Genomic DNA, 22,322 nt, shown 5'->3' on the forward strand with positions numbered 1-22,322 from the left:
AATTCACTGAGATATCTGAGCTTTCAAGAAGTGTGTGAAAATTATTGGGTTGCAGCTGCACTTTATGGTTTACCTTATAAAAAAGCAAGGTCCTACCCATTGGTTCTTTGGACCCTCCTCTTGCAAATGACATTTGCCCAAAATAGTATCAATTAATAGTATTATTTTTTTAAATGAATTTCTTAAAGACAGCGGAGATGATAGGAGGTGAATAAAGTGGGTGGTGGGTGTGCAAAGTGCAAGAATAACACAGTGGAGACCAGAGCTGCCAGCCACAGTCCAGTCTGTGGGTTTGGTAAGGTAAGAGAAAGACTGTGGCTTTGGTTAAATGTAAATAAACACATTGTGTCTGAAATCTCTGTTTCAGATTTTCTGTATTAAGCCAGACCACAATCTTTTCCTAAACTTTACCATGTGCTGTGGGTGCCCAAGCATGACTGTAAAAAATGCTTCATAATGCTGTAGTCACTATGAATGCATAGTGTGCTGTAAGACTACAGTATATTTATATGCTGTTATTGAACTGTTTCTGGTATGTTCAGTGTCAACATACTGTATTTGTTATTCACCAAATAGGTAAATTAACATTTGCTTTTTATCTTAAAAGAATCCGAAGTAAGTTTCCTACAAAATGTAGAACTTTTAGAAAATTAGTTGCATGTTTATGTAATTCTTGGAGAATCATGGTTTCCCTGAAACAGAAAAAACAGCAACCCTCTCCCCTAGCATGCGGTAATAATATGACAATAATAATACAACTAGCAGTATTCTGCACTCTAAAAGTAAAATTGACATTTAGCCTCCTTGGCTTGGCATGGTGGCCTTACTGTGTGGAGTTTGCATGTTTGCATGCGTGGGTTTACTCCAGGTACTCCGGTTTCCTCCCACAGTCCAAAAACATGTATGTCAGGTTGATTGGTGACTCTAAATTGCCCATAGGAGTGAGTGTGAGTGTGTGTGGTTGTTTGTCTCTATGTGACCCTGTGATGGACTGGTGAACTGTCCAGGGTGTACCCCTGCCTTCCACCCAAAGAGAGCTGGGATAGGCTCCAGCAGATCCCTGTGACCCTGGTTAAGGAATAAGTCGGTATAGATGATGGATGGATGGATGGATGGATGGATGGATGGATGGATGGCTTGGTCTCCTTGGATGGCAATACTGGTCAGTCCACCACTTGATCAATACCCAACAACTGTGGACAGATCGCCATTAACATCCGTACTGACATTAGTGGTCCCCGAAGAAGGAATCCTGCTGAAATGGTGACCACCTACCCTTAAGTCTAGTGCCTCTATGTGGTTTGTCTAGTGCAAATACCAAACAATGACCATCAGCCTCCGCTGTACTTTGCTTTAATGCTAATTTGCACATCAGCATTCTAACACATGAAACTATGGCGATGGTGAATACAGTAAACTATTTCTGTGCCAAACGAGACAAACTATGCCTCCAGGTAATCTCAAAGTTGTCCTATTTAAATGGCACATGTTTGTAGTTGAGCTACTAATATTAGCCATGGGAAAGCTTCCATGAGTCACCCGGCTTTATTTAGAATAGGAGAGTGTGTGAACCATCGGGACTTTGTGGGGTGCTGTGTGCAGTGAGTGTGTCCCCAAACAGAGCCAAAGAAATCAAGATGTGTCCGGTTATCAAACAAAGTTGAACAGGCCCCTGTTGTCTGCAGCAGGCTCCACCAGTGGACGCCCGCCAGGCCGCACTGGACGAATTCCTTTGTCACATTATCTCTCCCCTCTTGTTATGGCCCAAATATTGCTGATTTACATATGCAATTAGCAGCACTGAGGGATAACATTTCAGACTGACAATAGCTGTCATGGTCCAAAAGAGTAACGTAATTAGAGTCAATTGTTTAAGCATGCCACCACAATTCAATTACTCCTGTGCAGCTGACAAGTACTGTCTAATGAATGACATCGGGACAAGACATGGTGCCACCTTGCATTACTGCACGCCTGAGTTTGCACAGGCACACTCATCAAAGAAACACCCTGCTCCTTTTAAGTAAAACTTCAGCTCAGTTCAGCAAAATTTTTCAGTGATTAATGATGATTCACATTTTCTTTGATGTTTTCAAGGTTAGTTTGTAAATGAAGCAAAAAAAAAAAAAAAAAAAAAAAAAAAAAGTGCTTATATCGGGAAGGGTTTTATTATTAACTTTTTTACTTTTGAATTGCAAGAAGGAAATAAAATTGCTGAACACATTTTCCTGCTCACACCCAAGTTACAAAGGATGAAATAAAAAGTTAAGTACAGTTAGAAGAAGCAGAAACCTCCACAGAGAATAGTGAGCTCATTGTTTTCATCTTGTGCATGAAGTTCAAAGAGTTCGGGTCCTACAGCATCAACCAGCCTTAGAGGGACAGGGTTTTTATTAAAAACAGGGAGGATCTGTTTGAATGAACTGCTCAGATAAGGTATGTAAATAATTCCTGTATCTTACATATTTCATATCTGAAATGTACAGAGTGTTTAACAAATTCAGTTGAATTTAACAGAAACCTGTCATTTTAATAAAGAATGGGTTAGATCAGCATCTTACCAATCCTTCATGCAGGCATTTGGTGCTTCTTGAACTGACACAAGGGCTGTACACTACATGAACTCAGAATTTGGATTTTTTTGTTTTTGTCAGACAGTCATCATTAATCAACAAACATGCTTCTCTAGATTTATGGATATGTCTTTTTAAGAACAGGTGCTGTCTGGATACTGTAGTTTTATTGTATTGCATTATGATAGTCATGTAAAGCAAGATTCCTGAATCTGCTGCATCAATTATGGTTTGAGTATTGGATGGGTGGATGTCAGACCCACTGTGAGCCTGACAGTGTTATAGGAGTTAAATTGGTGGAGGGCTGTTTATACTAATTTGCAAAAAAAAGGGACTCTTAGGTGTCAGTATCTGTAGATGTAAATAAAATGTTATCTACACATGATAAGCAGTGGCCCTCTGCAGGCATGAGTGAATGAAAGTAACACCGTCGTTTCCTCAGGAATTTCAGTATTTTATCCACACATCCACATTTATGTTCACTACCGAGTATGTTTTGTGACTTTATTTACATAAAACTGTGCATGGACTTTGTGCTTCCAGGGATGAATAGAGTAATTGAAATTGAACTGGCTATAAATTAAGACAATGAAATACCAAATAAAAGTTAAAAAGTCATATATTATTCATGTATTAAGTTTCATTGACTCCAGTTTAGCAACATTTATTATTCAAATAGCTGTTACACAGAGACACAAAATAGCTATAAAAAGTAGAGCTGTGTCATTTCTGGTCATCTTATGTCTCTTTGAGTCTGGGTGCCTTGTAGCTACAGTATGTAGGACAGTTTGGAGGCTGTCTGTGACCAGGGGCCAGTGTCTGCTAATCCATCTGAACGGACAGACTGTCACTTTATTTAGGAAAAAAAAAATCTTTCTATGCAAACAACAGCACGATTATCATATTTGTAAGCAGGTGTCACCTTTTCAAAGCTGAAAACCTGAGGAGACATCTTGTTGCCAACAAATGTCAGCTTTGTGTCAAGGCGGCTTGGCCTGGCAACAAAACAGCTATTGTTTGCAATTGGCAGATTTTCCTTCCCTCAGTTGCGGCCTTGGCCAATCAGAGGGCGGCTTGGTGGAAATGGATCACGTTCACCGTGGCAACCGCTCTGCTCTACCTCCGCTCACTGACAGCCCTCACACCGTCCTCCCGTCTCTCTCGGATGGACAGAACAACTGAAACTGGCCTTCCTGCGGCTCAAGATGAGGTCATTTCTAATGGAGGGGAGGAGGGAGTGGTGTGTGTTTTACATGCTGTCTCCTGTCTTTTGGAAAGCTTTTTTTTTAACCAATGAGCCAAGGAATAAGAGTCAACATTTCACATTGGGAGGTTTGTTTACTTACATCCTCACTTGCAGCTGTATTGTAACAGCAGCCACTCTTCCTGGGGTCCACACACTGTATATATATTTACAATGCTTTGGCTTTAATACGTAAGACAACAATTAAGGCAAAATCATCAAACAAATTGAGGACAATTGTATTTCATGTAATGTATTTCATGAGTAATGCTATATTATATTATCACCCCTCGAGAATTGAAAAAATAACAATTAAAAATGATTTAAAAAAGACAAAGATAAGTAAAAAATAATTAAAATAACTGGTAACACTTTCATTTCAAGAGTCTCGTACTTTCCAACTGATGTCCTGGAAAATGTCCTCATAATTAGCTGCTGTTTAGCTGTGAAAGTACTGGGCTATTTCCAAGAAAGGTATGAGAAATGGAAACAGTTCAAAACATTTCACCCTGCAGTCCCAGAAGACAATAATACAACCCAGGCATATACCCAAACACACTGCCAGTGGCAGTGATTAATAAAGTGAAAGAAAAGGAGTTCCATTTTCTATTTGCTTGGTCAGCATGAGGCACTGTGTGGAAGAAAATGTTTCAAGCCAGAATTGTGAGAGTTGTCGAGACTGTGATGCTGAAGGAGACTGAACTGTGCTCCACTACGCTGTGACCCAATTTAACTCCTGGTTGATACACAAGCTATTTATTGGATTTGATTAAATGGGAGTATACCTGTTCAATGCTGTCTTAATTCAACTCATATTAAGTAGCAAATTAGACTGTCTTTTCTGGGGAAATGTTCTGGGAAATTACAGAACCATAAAATAAGGTGAGGACATGATGTAGGTAAGTAAAAGCTAGGAGCAGGCAGCGACAGGGAGCAGTGACAACATCTGCAGTCAAGATTAACAGTTTCTGACAGTTTTCACAGTAAATAAATTCAAAAATATATATTCAAAACATTAACCAATAATCAGGGAAGAGAGAAAAAGAAAAGAGTGAAACTGGTTTTCATTCCTGAAATTATTAGACTACCATGATTTAACATTTACACATTATTTGAAGTTTGTGTGCCACTTAATACTTCACAGATTAAATAAGTAATATTTATGCTGTAGAATAAGACTATTATAAACTATCTCCAGTCTGTGAGTATAATCTGTAATCCAAAAATGAGCCTCTTACTGATATCCATTTACTGTAACACAAATAAATCTTCAAAATCCAAATATCAAAACTGCTCCAATGTCATGTCAATGAGCTAACACCTAAACCAATCTGCTCCTACATGAAGGGTGAGCCAGGTGTTTCCCATAATGCCCTGAGGTCCTGCAGTTGGTGGAGAGCAACTGTGCTGCCCGGGATCGTTTGAGGTTACTCTCGCATGATAATGTGGGATAAAGCTGTGCAGAAATCTAATCAGCATGCACCATGTGTGTGATTCCAGTGATTCTGTATAGGCCTGGCTCATTGTGAACAAGCTTCACATTTTCTCTAGTCAGCTGAAGTCATGACATCATCTCACGGCTATGTTACTAGTTTCTGCAACTTGCCATACAGCATTACTTTCATCCATCTTTCTGAAAGAATATAGGATGTTCCTGAGGTTTACCCTCCATATTCTAATCAGCATGTACTACAGCAGCTGCTGTCATATATTAAAACATTTGTAATTTAGCAAAGTTGAACAATGATTAATGACAGCTCCCATAATAGACCTAACTTCAAACTGAAATGATATTTGCAGCCCCTCAACTTCGATCATGAATTTGCAGTTTCTGTCGAGCTATGATGTTGTTACTGCATTCACACAGCGTCGACAGAAAAGCAAGAACGAGAAAAACACAGAGGAGCGATCAAACACTATTCCAAGGTGGTTAGCCCTAGGGCTAACCTTGTTCTCACACCAAACAGCCTAAATTAGCTTCATTTGTTGTGTGATGTATATGTAGTTTGTTACCTAGAGAAACCTAATACAAACAGTATCAGCAGAATTTATTGTATTAGAGTTAATAAAAATTTTCATTCTTATGTAGCTGCACGCAGCAGCAGTTGAAATGTCCGTATTCCTTTTTACGAGGTGGAAAAGATCATCTGTATCAGAAATTCCAAGTGTCTCAGACTACATAAATTTGGTTTAAGGACATGAAGTCAAAGCTTTTAAAACTTACGCAGAATAAAGACCAATATTAGACCCTCAATAAAACACTATCCTTATCCAAACTCACTGTGTGAAGTACGGGAGGTTGACATTTCTAGAATAACTATAAATGTAAATGAGGTTTCCTTATTTCTGGAGCAAAACTTTCAGTTCGGCTCTCTAAGTGTAAAACGGGTGCAACTTTTAATGCGTGCGTTGCAGCGAATGCTGATATATGAGTCAGAGGTTGAGGGTGGTGACTCCATGAGTGAGACGTGAGGCAATATCAGATCAGAGTCTTGTGCAAGGCAGTGTCCTCTGCCTGTAGCAGATGCTTGTGGGGGAAGCAGTGATATCTGAGCCACAGCACAGATGTGGGAATACAGCTCAGGACAAGTGTGGGTGGTGCTGTGTGTCTGTGTCAATGCAGCTGGGCCAAAAGACTAACCACACTTATTTGAGTAACCCTTCCCTGAATGCTCAGCAGGAAACGCACATCTGTTCACAGGAACAAACATACACAAAGATACTAAACATGCAGACCCCCATTCGAGAGACTTGCTCGACACAGAGCTGAATGCGTTTTGTGTATGGCTCCGAGACAACGGGAAGCCATGCTTAGAGGATAATCTTTGCCGTACCATCTGGTCAAGATTTTCCCTCTTTTTTCTGCATTTCTGATTTCCTTTTTTTCTACATGAGAATGATGAAAATGTCTTTTTGAAGTCACATGGATTTGATTTACTTCTGGAAATGGATAATTGAACAGGATTTGTTGTCAAAAGGGAAGGTTTTGAATCCTCTGCACGCCTTTGGTGAACTATTGCTGATCACTTCCAGTTGCTTCTGATCATCTGGATGCTTCTGTAGCAGTATATTCACTGTTGACACAAGAAATTGAATGTATATATCTTACTTATGATGAAAGCGGTTGTAATAGGATTAGACTGGAGTTGACAGGAGGGTGACATTGCTACTCCAGGGCTTTACTCCACAAGCATGACACTGAATTATACTACTGGCAGGATAGGATGACATGTACAGTATCCACAGTATCTGAGTATTTATCTTATGTCCAGGACTCTCCACATGTAAGAAGATCATATATTGCATCGAACATTTATATCATATATTTAATAACAGGATTTTCAAATATTTTCTTCCTTCTATCCATTATTTATACCTCCTATTCTGTAGAGGGCCATGGGGCTTGAACCAATCACAAATCATTTTGGTCGAGAGGTGGGGTACAAACAGGACAGATCACAAGTCTGTCACAGGGCTGACACACAAACAAACAAACACTCACGCTTATATGGGGAGCAGATGCAAACTGCACACAGAAAGACTCAATGGTTGAATGGGATTCAAACCCGGCACATGTTTACAGTGAGGTGACAGGCCTAAACACTGTATCACTGTGCCAACCATATATTATTCTTTCCTTAAATTAAAAAAGTAAGGAGGAGAATATTTGAAGCTGTATATATATTCACTTTACTTTTTCATTAAATTTTTGAATTGCTGGCAAGTATAAATGCCATTGTAGACAAACATTGCTTTCCATGTACTGTATAAAGATCAACAAACACTAAATGTTTCATTATTATTACATTATTACAGTTTTTACAGACTGATTTGTTTTCCAAATTCCAAATTGCATGTGTGTGCCTTCTATGTTATTTAAATATAGATGAAACAAATAAAAACTGACTTCATTCATTAAATTGGGAAGTGCATTTTCTACTTTGCTGTGTTATGTCAGCATAAAATCAAAATTAAATTATTCAAGTTCTTGGGCTTATGTGCCATATTGCATGATATGGTAACTCACTCGCTGCTGTCCTAGCTAACATTACTATTCAAATTGAAAAATAATGTACACGTAAACACATCCTGATAACCACATTCTCACATGCATCTCACATGCATTTGCATGATCAGACTAATGGTATAGGAAATGCTATGAGGAGCTTTAGGATGGCTTCATCACGTTCAAAAATAACATGATGTGTCACTTTTAGAGTGCCAGTGATCTATCCCAAAAAAAAAAGTGCACTTGAACTCCAGCAAATGGAAGATAAAATAGACCAAAGACCGCGATATTTCTATTTCAGGCTGGACTCAAAAATCTTAGAAGTTTTTTTTTTCTCTGTTTATAGGGACAGATTATGGGTTGCATGGTTGGAACCACAGAAAGCCATTACTTAGGAGCTAAAGGCTGGAGTTAAGATTATCTGTTGGACTTCAGGCCAAAGAGATTTGTATCCCTGGGCACAACACCAGCTCTGTGTGTAGCAGTGAGAGGATACTGGGGTGGTGACAGTTTAATCAAACATTAAGCTAATTCAGGTTGATGAACATTTTGGTTGAATTTTCAGAGTAAATCTTACATATTTTTTTGTGAACAAGGAGTGTATGGCAAAAGAAAAAAAAATTATAAAGAGATTATGTGACTGAGCAAGAAAGAAATTGAAATGCATGACTAACAGAAGCAGCTTCTCTCAGAAACTGGTCCCTCTTCCCAATAAGCATTATGCTTCATAAGCCATGTACCTGTATCATAATTTTCAGCTGTTTAACTTCTAAATGTTCCACTCTTTTTAACCAGCTAGATGATAACTGTCTGCTGTTGAACTGATGAAAAGTTAAAGCCTTTTGCAAGTATAACGCAATCATGCATGGAGCACAAAATTTTAATTTAATTTAATTTTCTCTGTGTATTTTTGAGAACAAAACTCATTCCCAGTTTGGCATTTTAATAAGCAAGATAAAACAGAGCATGTTTAAATTTCAGAGTCAGGCGTACAATGTACGCCGAGGGTTGGCGGTTTGAGTCAGTGAACCTGAAAGGGCCCGCTAGTGACCGTTGCTTACATGAGTTGACATTCATGATGACAAATCATCCCAGCAGCATGTGAACCTCTTGAGTCTTCCCGGTCATCCACATCAAAACTTCAGCTGCAAAAAGTCACTGTGATTGCACTCAGTGTGTCTGTGACTCTTCTCTCCTTTCCAAACCCCCTGCTACCCAGGCTTATGTTCAATTTCAGTCATCCAAGATGAAAAGAGCACACGCACACATAGTCTTTGCTTATAACTCAACTTAGATTAGCACACTTTTGGCAATGTTTGTGTAAGTCTGCTGTACTCACTGCAACAGCAATCATATTGTTAGCTTTATTGTCATTTTCACACAGAGTCACATACAGAAAAGTGTAACGTCATTCCTTATGGACCCCTGTGCAATGTATAACACACACCCTTTCTCACTGATATGGGCACAAGATTCGTTGTGATGTCATCAAGCCTGTGTTACTTTTGTTAACAAAGACAAGGAAAAAAAGAAACTATGATGAAATGCATGGTTTTCCTTCACTGACTAAACAAGGCATGACTAGAATGTTATTTGCCAGATATCGGACATTCAAATCATAAGCTACGTGTTTAGTCTACAGTTAAACAGTGTGTTCGTGTCTTTGGATTGGATAGGTGACTGATTATTAATCAGAGTTTCCTGGCTAGACTAGCAAAAGTGGAGGATGTTTTTAATAACCTGGCAACCTAAAAGTCATTTTGATAAATGTATCTGACTATTTAGCTGCTAAATACTCCAGCTAATTGTTAACTTTGTGTTGAGCAAGTGAAATACAGCTGATTTAATTCCAAAAAGAGAAAAAACACTGGCCATAATGACTCTTGAGCATTGTTTAATCAAGTGAAGCAGGATCGTGTCTGCATTTAACCAAAACAATGAGCTGAAAGATGCTAAAATGCTGCACTGAGGGAAGCTGCATAATCTGTAACTTTGTCACTTCACTGCCAAATAAGGACCAGATGCTGGTGTTTTGTTTTTGTTTTGTTTTGTTTTTTTCATAGTGGCAGATGAATTTGCTTGAACTACCAGCCATGGCCACAAGTAAACCATAGCATACACAATCAAATAACACAACTATAATAAAATGACTTTTGACAATCTACAATGCAGATTTAATCATAAATCTGTTTGTTTCACCCAGACACACACACTGTTGGGCAACTTCAGTGTAGAAGGCTAAGTACTAGTGACCAACAGTTGAGAAGAATTACCTCAGGTTTGGATCTAGTAGTCCAATTATTTTATTTTAATTTTTATAGCCCGATTGCAAACACACAACTACTTTAACAACAAAGGGACAATGTGGTGTTACATTGCAGGGATTAAGAGGTCTGCAGGCAAAACCACGCAAGAAGAGACAGAGGCCATAGCGGTCTGTTCAAATTGCCCAGCTCATCAGATATAACATCCATCAGTTCACATTTCATGAATGAGGTTTGTTACAGAAAGAGAGTGAGGGAAATGAAGTCAGTGTATTCCATAATAACTAAAATATTTACTTTATAAACTAAAATAGCTTTTTTTTACCTGAATATTATTATTATCACCAAAATAATTATGCATGACAACTGTATGTCTTATTTTTCACAGGCTGCTACACGGCAGCAAGAAAGAAAGTGACTTGTAAAAAAAAAAAAAAAATTGAAGGTTTGGAATCCAATAGCCACAGTGGTATGTGATTAAAAAAGTTAATTTTCAACTCCTGAACCAGTGCCCACTTTGGGACCCAATCCCATCTGATAGTAGGTGGGAGGCAGGGTACGCCCTGGACCGATCACCAGTCTCTCACAGAAATCAGTGACATGTTGGACAATTAAAACATGATGAGATCCAACCATCCATTATCTATATCTCTTAATACTGGCCAGGGTCAGAGGGGGGCTGGAGCCAATCCCAGCTGACAGAGGACAAGATGCAGGGCACACGTGGACAGGGCTGACACACAGAAACAAACAACCAGTCACACTAACGTTACTGCCTCATATATGCAATGAAATTACACACATGGGTTCCATCCATTTTCCCATTATCTTAAACTTATTCTGAAACATCCAGTCATGGGGCTTCTGGAGCCAATCCCAGCTGACGTTAGGTGAGACAGAACACTCTGGGCAGATAATCAGTCTATCACAGACTGACACACAGAGACAGACAACACAAATCTACAGGCAGTTTAGTGTCACCAGTTAATCTAACCCCAAACTGCATGTCTTTGGACTGTAGGAGAGGAAGCTCGAGTACCCAGAGAAAACCCACATAGGACACAGAGGACATAAAAACTCCATACAAAGACTATTCGAGAGAAGACCACTGCATACTAGGTTTGTGTTTTTAGATGCAAGATTTACTCTGTTGTATTTGTGACACATATTACAATATATCAGAGATTTCACTGCATGGCGTATGAAAGCCTCTATGTCCCTCCCCCAAGAAAGGCTAGTGTGTGTTATTCCAGTAATCTAGGCCAATAATTGATCCAGTCCTGGCAGCATCATACTGCTGGCAGATAGCCACAGTGTGTTTGACTGACCTTTGGCCTTAGGTCACTGCTTCTCTCTCAGTACTAGCTTTAAAAGAAATGAAAACCATGGATCACTTGTTGGATACAAGTACAGATGGAAAGCAAAAAATAATTCAGCCCTTATAAAACTAGCATCTAATGCAGCAGTAGATGCTGTACAGTGATAGTATCAAACAAGCTTGACTTTAGCTAATTAGATGAATCATGGACAATGTGTATGTACAATACAGAAGAAGGGGTCTATAGGTTAAGGCAGTGATTCCCAACTCTGGTGCTCTGAGTGAGTGTTTTGAGTCCTTCCTTAATACCTGCATACATACAAAGTTTTAACTATAAATTAAAGCCCCCAATGGGGCATTTTGCTCAGACGTTCTCACTTATTGAAACACCAGCAAAACTAACTCAAAGTTGCACTTAATAGTTTTTTTTTCCACTTTTGAATGGCATATTGCATTCTCCCTCACAGGCTGAGGACCTCAAGCCAAGATTCTTTTGTCAATTTCTTACTTCCAAGGTCAAGAATGAACCTTAATGCTTAGCCACAGAGCTTCTTGTGGACTTGTGAGGAAATTCCTGCTGTGCTGCTCAGATGTTTAACACTCCCGGGAGTATTTTCATTGCCGTAGGACAGCAACCTCGGTTCAGTCCCTGAACTGTGAGACAGAATTGTTACTTCAGTGTGAGGGAAGACAGCGTGGCACCGCCTCATAAACCACAGCTCCTCTTTGATGTGTTGTTTTTTTATGGGTGAGGGAAGCCTCATGGGTAGGGCTCTTCGTCGACTTCACCACCACCACCACCTCCTCCTCTTTTAGCCCAGCTGGCATCTGACTCTCAGTGTATGCCAACCAAAGGTCAGGTGAGCTCACAAAGTAGGCATGCCATTAATGTGTGCACAGTGTGTATGACATTGTGACTGTACCTGCAAATTATTTACAGAGCAAGCATAGGGTCATTTGAAAGAGAGCAAACCCAAAGGTTAGCACTGTACATGGAGCTGCACGTGACTCCGCTCTACTCTGCATGGGAAACTTAGAGCTTGCTAACATGTAATTAGTTGTTACTATTTTCATTTTGCACTGCCCTGAAGCAGCAGAGCACTGTTGGTTGTACACAATGTGCCAGGAAAATTTGAGGCTGTCAGTATGGTTTCTGAGTCTTGTATTCTTCAGCTATTAACCTTCTGTATTGGTCTGCGGAGAGACGGAGAGGACAGGCTGGACAGAGTACCCCCTCCCTGAAATGAATGATCTCTCTCTGTCTCTATGAGGAAACTAAAAATGAGCTATCCTGTAAAAAACCATTAAGGTCACTCAAGTAGCATTATTCATGGATATTGGCAATATCTTAAACAATATGTTAATCAGCAGCAAAGAAAAATCCCTCTGTACCCTTAAAACAGATGTTGCTCTCGTTTTAAAGGGAGGAAGGAGTAGACTGAGAAAGTTGAGTATATGTTTTAGAAAAACTTGGCCGGTTATCGGACAGTAAGTAAAAGACAAGACTGCACCCTCAGGGACCTCTCATTGACTCTGACATTAAAAGCCCATTTTCCTCTTCCCTAAATCCTGCCACATTGAACATGATCCAAACTGTAAGTTAATGCAAACTCCTGGCATGGCTTCAAAGCTGGGCTGGTGTCTGCCTGACTTCCTCTGCCCCCTTTCCTCTGCTCCTTCGCTGCTCTGCATCTTGAGCAGAGTAACAGCGGAGACTCTAAGAAAGACCGAACTGAAACTGCTTTCACCTCTGACCTACATCACTGAGTGGGTGAAGAAGTACAAAATAAAAGATCTTAGCTACTGTGGATTCATCAGATAGCCAGTCCAGAAAAGAAGGCGTTAGAAGGAAAGCCAAGGTTTGTTCTAACAAACAGAGTATGTAACAAAACTATGGCAACACATATTTTTATTGTAAATAATCTGTCAATTTAAACAAATAAATTCTGATTATGAATCGCACAATTATTCAATGGGTCTTAGCAACCAGCATTTAAATGTAGCTTGAGGTGGTTAATTAATTAATACATGAATCAAAAATATGCCTTTTCATGAACTTTTCTGCTGATACACAATTTAACACCACTAGTCAAGGAGCAGCAATAAAATACACTATGTTGGAAATACAAAAGGCAGTACTGTAACTTCCGTGGTAGTGACATGAAGCAGAGAACCCCATAAACACTTGAGAAAAAAAACAGTGAATAGATTTTTCTGAGCTTCTCAAACTCCAACTCGCCAACTGACTTTTGTTGCGATCAGAATGCGTTTATTTCCACCCAGCATCATTTGACACAATGGTTAATAATTAATATTTAGAACATATTTCATCAATGATTCTTTGGTGCTCATTAAAAAAATGCACTCAGTACAGTATGCAATTTAAAACAATACTTTACACACTAGATCCAACCAGGACCCAAGTTGGGCCAATTATATTCACTTGGGGTGTATTTCTTTCTTTCTTTTTTTTTTTTTGTCAAACATTACAACACCTGAGTGGATTCAACTGGACCTTTGAACTGTTTTGAACTGCAGGTTGGCTCAGACTCACCACATTCTGAGTCAGGTGTAATTATCCTAAAGTCTTCTGTCAGAAGTCTGAAATGCTTTCCTTCTTTCTTTTTTTTTTAAATTAAAGCATATACTTAGACACATTTTGGGATTTAACTGTCAAAGTCATTTTACCAGCCATGAGGATTTGTACTCATCCTCTGAATAACTGTGTGATGGCCTCTGTGCCTGCAGAGGAGCTTTGTCAAGTCTGACTTGAGCGATCTTTGGTTTGTCTTGAAAAGCACAACCATTTAATGAACATTTTGTGTTACAATACTAGGGCGTAGAATTTGGAAGATCTGACTATACACCAAACAGGGAGCATTTAACAAAAGACTTACAAGTTGCATCATGGGAAACATATTGTTTGTGTACTGGACTCACTAGGAGCTGTGGTCCTGAATCCTCTGTCTGCAAAATTACTCTCTACACAACAGGATTCAATTAAACTGCAGCTCCCAGAGGGGCATGGAAACACTAAACTTTCACTGAAATAGACACTGAAATACACATTACACAAGAGGAGCACACTGACATACAAACTTATAAGCGCTGCCTTAACACACATCTCTACACACGCTCTGTGCCAACAGCTGTTAAAGAACAAATAACAACAACAGAGAACATCAAGTTTGAACACAATAAAGAGAAAGAAATCCTACCTTTAAGCAAACAGCAGAGACCAAACAGGTGTCAGAGAATGTTGACCTCTAGTGTCAAGTTGAGTTTTTCCACAAACAGCAGGAAATGAGGCTGATTCCTGAGCAGATGTTTGACTAATGCTAACAACAACAACAATCAATGCCAGTGTTAACAAGAATTATGCACCTCTGGGTGCTGGTAGATTTCTTGTTTGTCTCACAGGCACTATCATGTTTAGCCTTCATTGAAAGTGCCTAAGATTTGCTCTTCTTTGCCTCATTTCCTGCTCCTCTTCTTCTTCTTCTTCTTCTTTCTCCTCCTCCTCATCTTCCTTTTCTTCTTTTTCTTAATTCTAATGGCAAACTGCTCCCATAAGTAGCACAGTTAAACCTGTGCCCCCTGCACCTTGGAGTAGAAGTGAATGACATAAAAAGACAACAGAGGGTAAACTTTTATTCTTCTTCATTTTAAGTTCTATATATATTTATGATTAGAGCTGATATAATAAAATCGATTCTGATTATTTATGATTATGATCAAAACTTGAATTGTTGTTGCTATCAGCGGGGAGCTCAGGTGTCTTCTGGGCCCCCTGGCTTCCCTGAACTTTAAATGCTGTGCACAACTATTTGAGGCATATGGCTTGTTCTGCTTTTAACTTTTTTTCTCTGAGCTTTCCAGCCATGCTTTTAATAAGTATACTTAGAGATATTACGTTAGCCGGTGGGTGAAGCTGTGGGGCCTAACTGACTGTCTTTAGCCATCTGCCCTCTCAGTTATTAACAACTGGTTTGGTTGCACCTGATTATTATAATGTTTTCACCATTCTGGATTTAAAATTTATGCTTTAAAAATATGAAACAAATGTCATCCTGTACTGATTCCACTGAATGCCGCAAGCCACTACCTAAAAATCCCACTTGTTTTTGCCGGTCCTACTAGTAGTTACGAGTTCCCGCAGTTGCTACAGTTGCAGGTCCAATCACACTCACTGTGTTTTCCCACTAATCTCCCAAATAACCTTCACTTACAACCCCCTTAACTGCTCCTCTGAATGAGTTATGGCCCTTGACCTGTCTGGCCAGCTAACGTAAATGGTGTCACATTGGATTAGTGTGTGAGAATGAGGGCACAGGTAAATCAGCAGGGTCATCAGATGCTAACTCCTCAATGTGTTTTGTTGGGTTGGTCCCGCAACAGAAGCCTCAACAATGTGTGTCCCACCATCCCAGAGCCACTCTCCTCTTTACCTGCACACACACTCACGTGGTTCTGTCTTAGTTATAGCCTAATATATAAACGTTTCTCTTATGTTAACTGTTCTGAGAAATGTTTGAAAAATGATTTATAAAATTTATAAGGTTTTGAACATGTAAACAATAGTGATCAACAGTGCAGATTTAGTTTTTCTTTCTTCAGAGTTCCTGCTGTACAAAACACTGAGATTGAAAGCAACTATAATATAGTGTTTTATTTCAATTAAGAAATGACAAGCACTCATCAAACAACATATTAAACCATTGGCGCCATCTGTGCAAACTCACATGGCGGCTCCTTAAAATAAATACTTTAAAGAGGAAATAATACAAACAGAATATATGAGGCTCAAACCTCATGGACAAACAAAATTATCCAATTGTCCAAGACACGAAAGGGTCAGAAAATTCCCCAAGTCAACCCCGACTCTCCAACAAAAAATGTGTTTTGTATAAAACAGCTAGGTATATTTAAAAATACAGAATCTTACAAAAAAGTTTTTATCATCTCACTTCTTTTAAATCACTGTAAAATATCGGCTGGTATTATGACAAGAAATCAAGAATTTTGCCATGTACATTAATAAAAAGACAGAATGTGCTTCTGCATTTTTACATTAGTATTCACATACATAATGAGTGTACTGTATCATCAAAGTCCTCCATCCCTCTGATGGTGCTGTGACGGAGCTAGACGTACTGCACAGGTCCACTTCCCTCCAACCGTTCATCATCACCACACAGTGTGCCGAGCTGAAGACAGACGCCGTGACCATGGTAACAACAAAGGTGCAGTCCCTAGTCACCCACATATTTGCAGAGACCATGTCGTTAGCCAACTTTTCAAACAGACTCTGTGCACCGGGGTATGTAAAGCAATACACCTCACAGCCAAGTGTTCATTGTCTTTATAGGTCATATTACCAACAGCATTCACATTTTCTGTATATAAAACAACCAAAAACAAACTTAAAAGCCATATTCCTTTTGGCAGTTTGTCAACTTTCTTTCAAATGGTCCAGAACGTAAGATAAGAGGAACCTATATTTGTCCCACAAATGGAGAAATTCACAAAAAAAAGAGACAAACTAGCCAATAACGGAAGAGGATTTCAAGAATACAGGTTACAGTACAAAAATGTGGTCCAGGTGGTAGCACATAAGCATGCATGTGTTTATGTTGCCCTGCTCACCCCTAAAAACCTCATGCGCAGACATACTATATAAAAAGGCCACATGGCTTTTCCTTCACTATTAAATGCATGTGTACTCTGACAACTGGCCTCTTTGTCTGCTCTGCTCAACTGAAGACAGAAGAAAGGTGCTTTTTTTTTAATGCTATTGGCTGACTCCACTATAGATACAAAGCATCATAAGGTAACTACGAAGTGTGTGTTTCGAACAACCTACAAACACAAGACAAACAGTTGCTGTGATGGGAGCGGTTAACTTAAAGAGACACATCTGTAACGTCAGTGTTTTCGGGTGAAAATTTTGCCATCTCTTTTATAAAAATCTACCTTTGTTTAACTTTACAATTGCATTTATTTTGGAAGCAATCACAGTAGGAGAAGCATGTTTAATTTTATCTAAAGGAATAGTTCAACATTTTGGTCAATGAATACCAGAGCTAGATGAATAGATCGATGTGACTCTTTCCACTCAGTATGAGGCTACAACCAGCAGCTGGTTAGCTGACAAAGTAAATCTATCCAAAACTACAGTAGAGGTCCTCACTAATTAAACACATTATATCATATTTGTTTCATTCATATAAAAAAAAGTCTGGACAGGATCATCTTCTCATTTAACTCTTGGTTAAAAAAAAAAAAAAAAAGCAAAGAGGTATGTTTCAAAAAATATAAACTATACTTTTAAATGTTAAGCTCCAGCTGGCAATCAGTGATGCCTATCTTAGGATAAAGACTGGAAATGTGGGGAAACAGCTAGTCTTATTTTCTCTGACTAACAAAATCAGCCTGTCAGCACATCGACTCAATTAACATCGTATGTCGTGCTCACCTGTATGACCTTCAGATAGAACCAGACTGTTTTGAGACAGAAATTTAAAAGCTTACCAGAGGCAGGCACTGAGACTAGCTTTTTCAAAACTGACTGCTGGCTGTAGCTTAACAGCTTATTAAACACACACATATGGAAGTGGTGTTGATCTTCTCATTTGGTTCTTAGCAATGAAGTGAAAAAGCACATTTCCCCAAATGTCGAATCATTCCTTTTAAAGAACAAAAATCACAAGTTCAGAAGATTGGAGCTTCAAATCTCTCACCCGAAAACATTGATTTATTTGTTTGTATGTACATAAACCACACAAATAGTCTCTGATCAAGGGTTATGTGTTTGCTAAGGGATCAGTGGGAGTAAGTATACCGTACAAACATGTAAACAAAAGGCAGTTGGGCTTGAGCTTGAGTCTGCTGAGCTCTCTCTTCTTGAGATCACCCCAGATAAAACGGGATGTCTCTAACCAACATCTAGTTTTGCTCTACTGCAAGTGCAGAGACTTATTTTCTTCTATATCTTCTCCATAATTTTCACCATCTGTACTGTGGAAACAACAACAAAAATATAACTTAAGATAAACTCTCCAGGCACTGTTTGATTTCCAAGGCTTTTTGTTGTACACTGTGATAAAAAGTTCAGCAAACAGATTTAAAAAAAAAAAAAACATAATAAAAAGAAAGACCAGAGAGTGATGGTTCTGCAGACCAAACACTTTCTCCTCTGTGATATATCAATGTCCTCCGAGTCAGCTCACACAGCTAAACAGACTAGCTTCAAGCTCTGTGGTGGAGAGGCTGTAAGGGCAGAAAGTATCTAAAGGGTGTGTAGACGTTTCCAAGGTTAAGCATCAGTTCCAGTCTTTAACCCATCTTCATCCTTCATAAAAAGAGAACAAAAATCAGAACTTAAGCCATTATTTTCTGAGGAATCTCTATAGAAGCCTTGATGAAGATGCAGTTGTCTCGGATGTAGTTCCTCTTCTTGATCTCCTCGTGCGAGATGAACTTGGGGTAGCCGAAGCCCAGGGTGCTCTCGTCCAGCGAGTTGCGGTTGCTGCAGGGCTTCTGGAAGTTCTTCCAGTTGGGGTCGGGGTTGAAGGTCTCTGTGATGTGCTGCGGTTTGGAAAGCGACGGGTCACTCTGGTCCAGGATGGAGAACGTCACCTTGTAGGAGAAGGGCCACTCCAGCAGGTTGTCGTACTCTCCAGGCAGCACGCGGATGTAGACTGAAAGGTGGGAGCCCTCGCCACTGCCATTACCGTTCAGGAAGGCCGACACCTGCAGCTTGTAGCCATAGCGGTGGGTGTAGAATGGTGGGCTGAAGAACTCATGGTTGCTGCGCAGTTTGGCCTCTTGGAGTTTACGAGAGTAGTCACTGAGTTTCCAGATAAGGACGCCATCGTGGCTGACGGACAGCTCCTCCATCTCCCTCCGCAGCTCCAGGATCTCCTGCCGCTGACGACCCACAAGGTTGCACATCATAGTCAGGTGAGATTTGGTGGTGTCTTCCAGGTGACGACCAATGGCCAATTTGGGGCACTGCAGAGAGAGACCAGAGAGATGGATTATGAAGAAGCTCCTGCATGAACTTTTTTTGTGTTAAATAATTGTGTTAAATATCTCCTATTTTTATTTCTCACATGTGATAGAAAAATATCACATTTTAACTATGGACCTAAATCAACCAAATAACGAATGATTTGTGTTTAACCCTAGTTGGAAAAAAAACAAAACAAACTACAGCACAGTTAAAGGTCAGTAAGGAAATAAAGTGGAGATGAAGGTTTTAACAGAATGAATGTAGGGTTGGTCTGAATTGCTTGTAATAAAAATTAAGAAAGTGACTGAAAAATCAAGGGGCCACAGTAAGAGCATGACTAAGGTTGCACTCAGTGAGAGAAGGACCAGATAAAAATATGAAAATAAGGTTGCTTTAAAGTGGCTTGGCTATTTTGCATGGCAATTGGAAGTCATGCTGTTTTGTGTGTAGCACTGTGTGTATGAAATGATGTCTGCGTGCTTTGGATTTGAGAAGATGTGGTGTGAACCTTGTATACTGCTTCTCTTCAGTTCAGAGTGCATCCATTTACATGTCTAATATACAGTCAACAGCTGAATATTGCATTCACAGATTAGCTTCTGTTTGTGAGTCTGTCAAACAATGAACAGGATAATGTCAGTACTCTGGACATAGTGAGTAAAGGTGTGAAGGGAATGTGAAGAGAAAAAGGCGTCTAATCAACAACAACAACAACAACAACAACAACAAAAAAACAACAAACAAGCATTTTATTAGGATATATCAGCGGTGGAGTTAACAGGTAAATTCCTCCAGAGGCAGACATAATTAGGTTAAATGATGTAGGTCAATCTTACCCTGTGTTTGCAGCCAGCGTCTTTGAAGGGGCACAGAACGAGTGCACTGCCACAGTTGTCCTTCACATGGTTAGCCAGGTCCTCTCGGGCAATGTTGGGTGTGCCGCACTGGTTAGGGCACTGGACAGGAAACCGAGGGCAATGGTACTGGTGGTTCTGGGGAGGCATCAGGGACAGTGTTATTAGGTGTACTGTTTAAGTAATAAATTAACGCAGAAAGGGTAAGTAATTGTTAAAATCTTTTTCTTGTGTGCTAAGATGTGCTAACGTTATGCCAAGTTCTTCATTTCACTAATAAAGAATTTAAGTAATCGTTTGGCTAAAATGAGATAGTCAGACTGTACATTTTGTGGAACTAACCTGGATTGTATCAAAGACAAACTCCTTGCCACAGTACTTGCAGGGCTGTGTGCGTTTGGGACACTCAGCCATGCTGTGTTGGGACAGGAGACGGCGCATCATCCTCGCCCCACACTTGTTCTCACAGTAAACACTCTCCTGAGGACACACACCCTGGTGGTTCTGGGACGGAAAAGAAACAAGGGATTACAATTTACGCCAGGGTCATAAAGTCACTCCAAACCACAAATACTGTAAATACAGTAGGTGTTACTGTTTATATGAATGCAATACAGAGCTGGAGTTTTCACTATATGCAGGTTTTCTGAGAGTACTGAGGCTGAAGGTGAAATGGAAACCTGAGGTCATCTATAATAAATATGATTATATATTGTAAGAAAGAACACATTTGCAAAGATAAAGTAATGGCAACATGGGAAAATAACGTGTATGATGTCTAATGATGAGGTGCTTACTCCTCCCACGGTCCAAAAACATGTATGTCAGGTTGATTGGTGACTCTAAATTGCCCATAGGAGTGAGTGTGAGTGTGTGTGGTTGTTTGTCTATATATGGCCCTGTGATGGACTGGTGACCTGTCCAGGGTGTACCCCTGCCTTCCACCCAAAGAGAGCTGGGATAGGCTCCAGCAGATCCCTGTGACCCTGGTTAGGGTATAGATAATGGATGGGGAAAAAAAAGAGTCTGTGATGAATCTGAGTCTGAGTCTGTTATGAATTTATAATAAAATGTGGGCTTGTGCATCAATTTAGTTTTTGTTTAACAAACTGTTAAACAATAAGAATTATTTTGTTAATGATCAAAAAGAAAGAAAAACAAAACAGAATAATCATTACATTACATTCTCTAATGTGAGGATTTGCTGCTTTAGTCTTGTTAGGGTAATGAACTGAATATAAAAATGATCTGCAGATTAATCAATAATGATAATAATCCTTTGTTACTGCCTCACTGAAGTATGGTTCTGGTTTTGACTGGAACTACACATGACTGTGTAGTTCCAGCATGGGAGCCAAAAGGTGGGTTAACACCCATGTGGCTGTGTGCAGAGGGTAGACCATGTGGGCCAAGGTAAACAGAGCAGGGGCAGGCTGGTTGAAATGAAAGAGGTGTTAGTGAGGAGAGTCTAACTAAAACACATTCTGTATAAAAGGCCCAGTTAAAGCTTCTTTCCTTCTGCCAACACACAAGTTATTTCAAAATAGAGCAACACGCTCTGAAGGCAGGGACACGCGTGGATTTCCTGCTGCCTTTCACAAAGACAGTTTTCATATAGCTATGGAAATTATGTGGAGTGACTCTGGGTTGTTTACGTCAAGCTCTTGCTGGGAGAAAAAAAAAAACAAAACTGAAAGACAGGTTTTTAACAGGAGTTCGTGTTTACCTCGTAGGCTTCACCAGTGAACTCACTGCCACAAAACTCGCACTTCACCTTGCGCTTGGGGCAGTCGTGCTGCAGGTGGTCGGGCAAGTCACGGCGTGTCAGCTTGACGGAGCAACGATTTGGGCAGGGTATCACATTGAAGGCGCAGGTGGAGAAGTGGCCCTGAGAGAGACACAACAAGAGAGAGAGAGAGAGAATGTGTCATCAGACTCACACACACACAGCCTCATGTTGGGCACTGAGCCAGGTGGCTGCCAGAAAACTACAGGGGACAAGAGGGAGGAAGCAGCAGCTATCAGAGAAGATAGATGGAGGAGAAAC

General features: G+C 39.8%; 1 protein-coding gene across 1 annotated transcript in view; it reads right to left on the minus strand.

The window, feature by feature from the left end:
• Positions 1 to 16,484: 16,484 nt before the first annotated feature.
• The window catches only part of traf4a (tnf receptor-associated factor 4a), a 34,480-nt gene continuing 28,642 nt past the window's right edge, over positions 16,485 to 22,322 (minus strand). Inside the window, exons 4-7 of the mRNA XM_026299055.1 lie at positions 22,002 to 22,163; positions 20,618 to 20,779; positions 20,258 to 20,413; positions 16,485 to 19,420 (exon numbers count right to left, since the gene is read on the minus strand). Of these exons, the coding sequence (XP_026154840.1) occupies positions 18,788 to 19,420; positions 20,258 to 20,413; positions 20,618 to 20,779; positions 22,002 to 22,163 (1,113 nt within the window). The 3' untranslated portion in view covers positions 16,485 to 18,787. The remainder of the gene's footprint in view (positions 19,421 to 20,257; positions 20,414 to 20,617; positions 20,780 to 22,001; positions 22,164 to 22,322) is intronic.

This window comes from Mastacembelus armatus, chromosome 13 (assembly GCF_900324485.2).
Source record: "Mastacembelus armatus chromosome 13, fMasArm1.2, whole genome shotgun sequence".
Taxonomy (NCBI): Eukaryota; Metazoa; Chordata; class Actinopteri; order Synbranchiformes; family Mastacembelidae; genus Mastacembelus; species Mastacembelus armatus.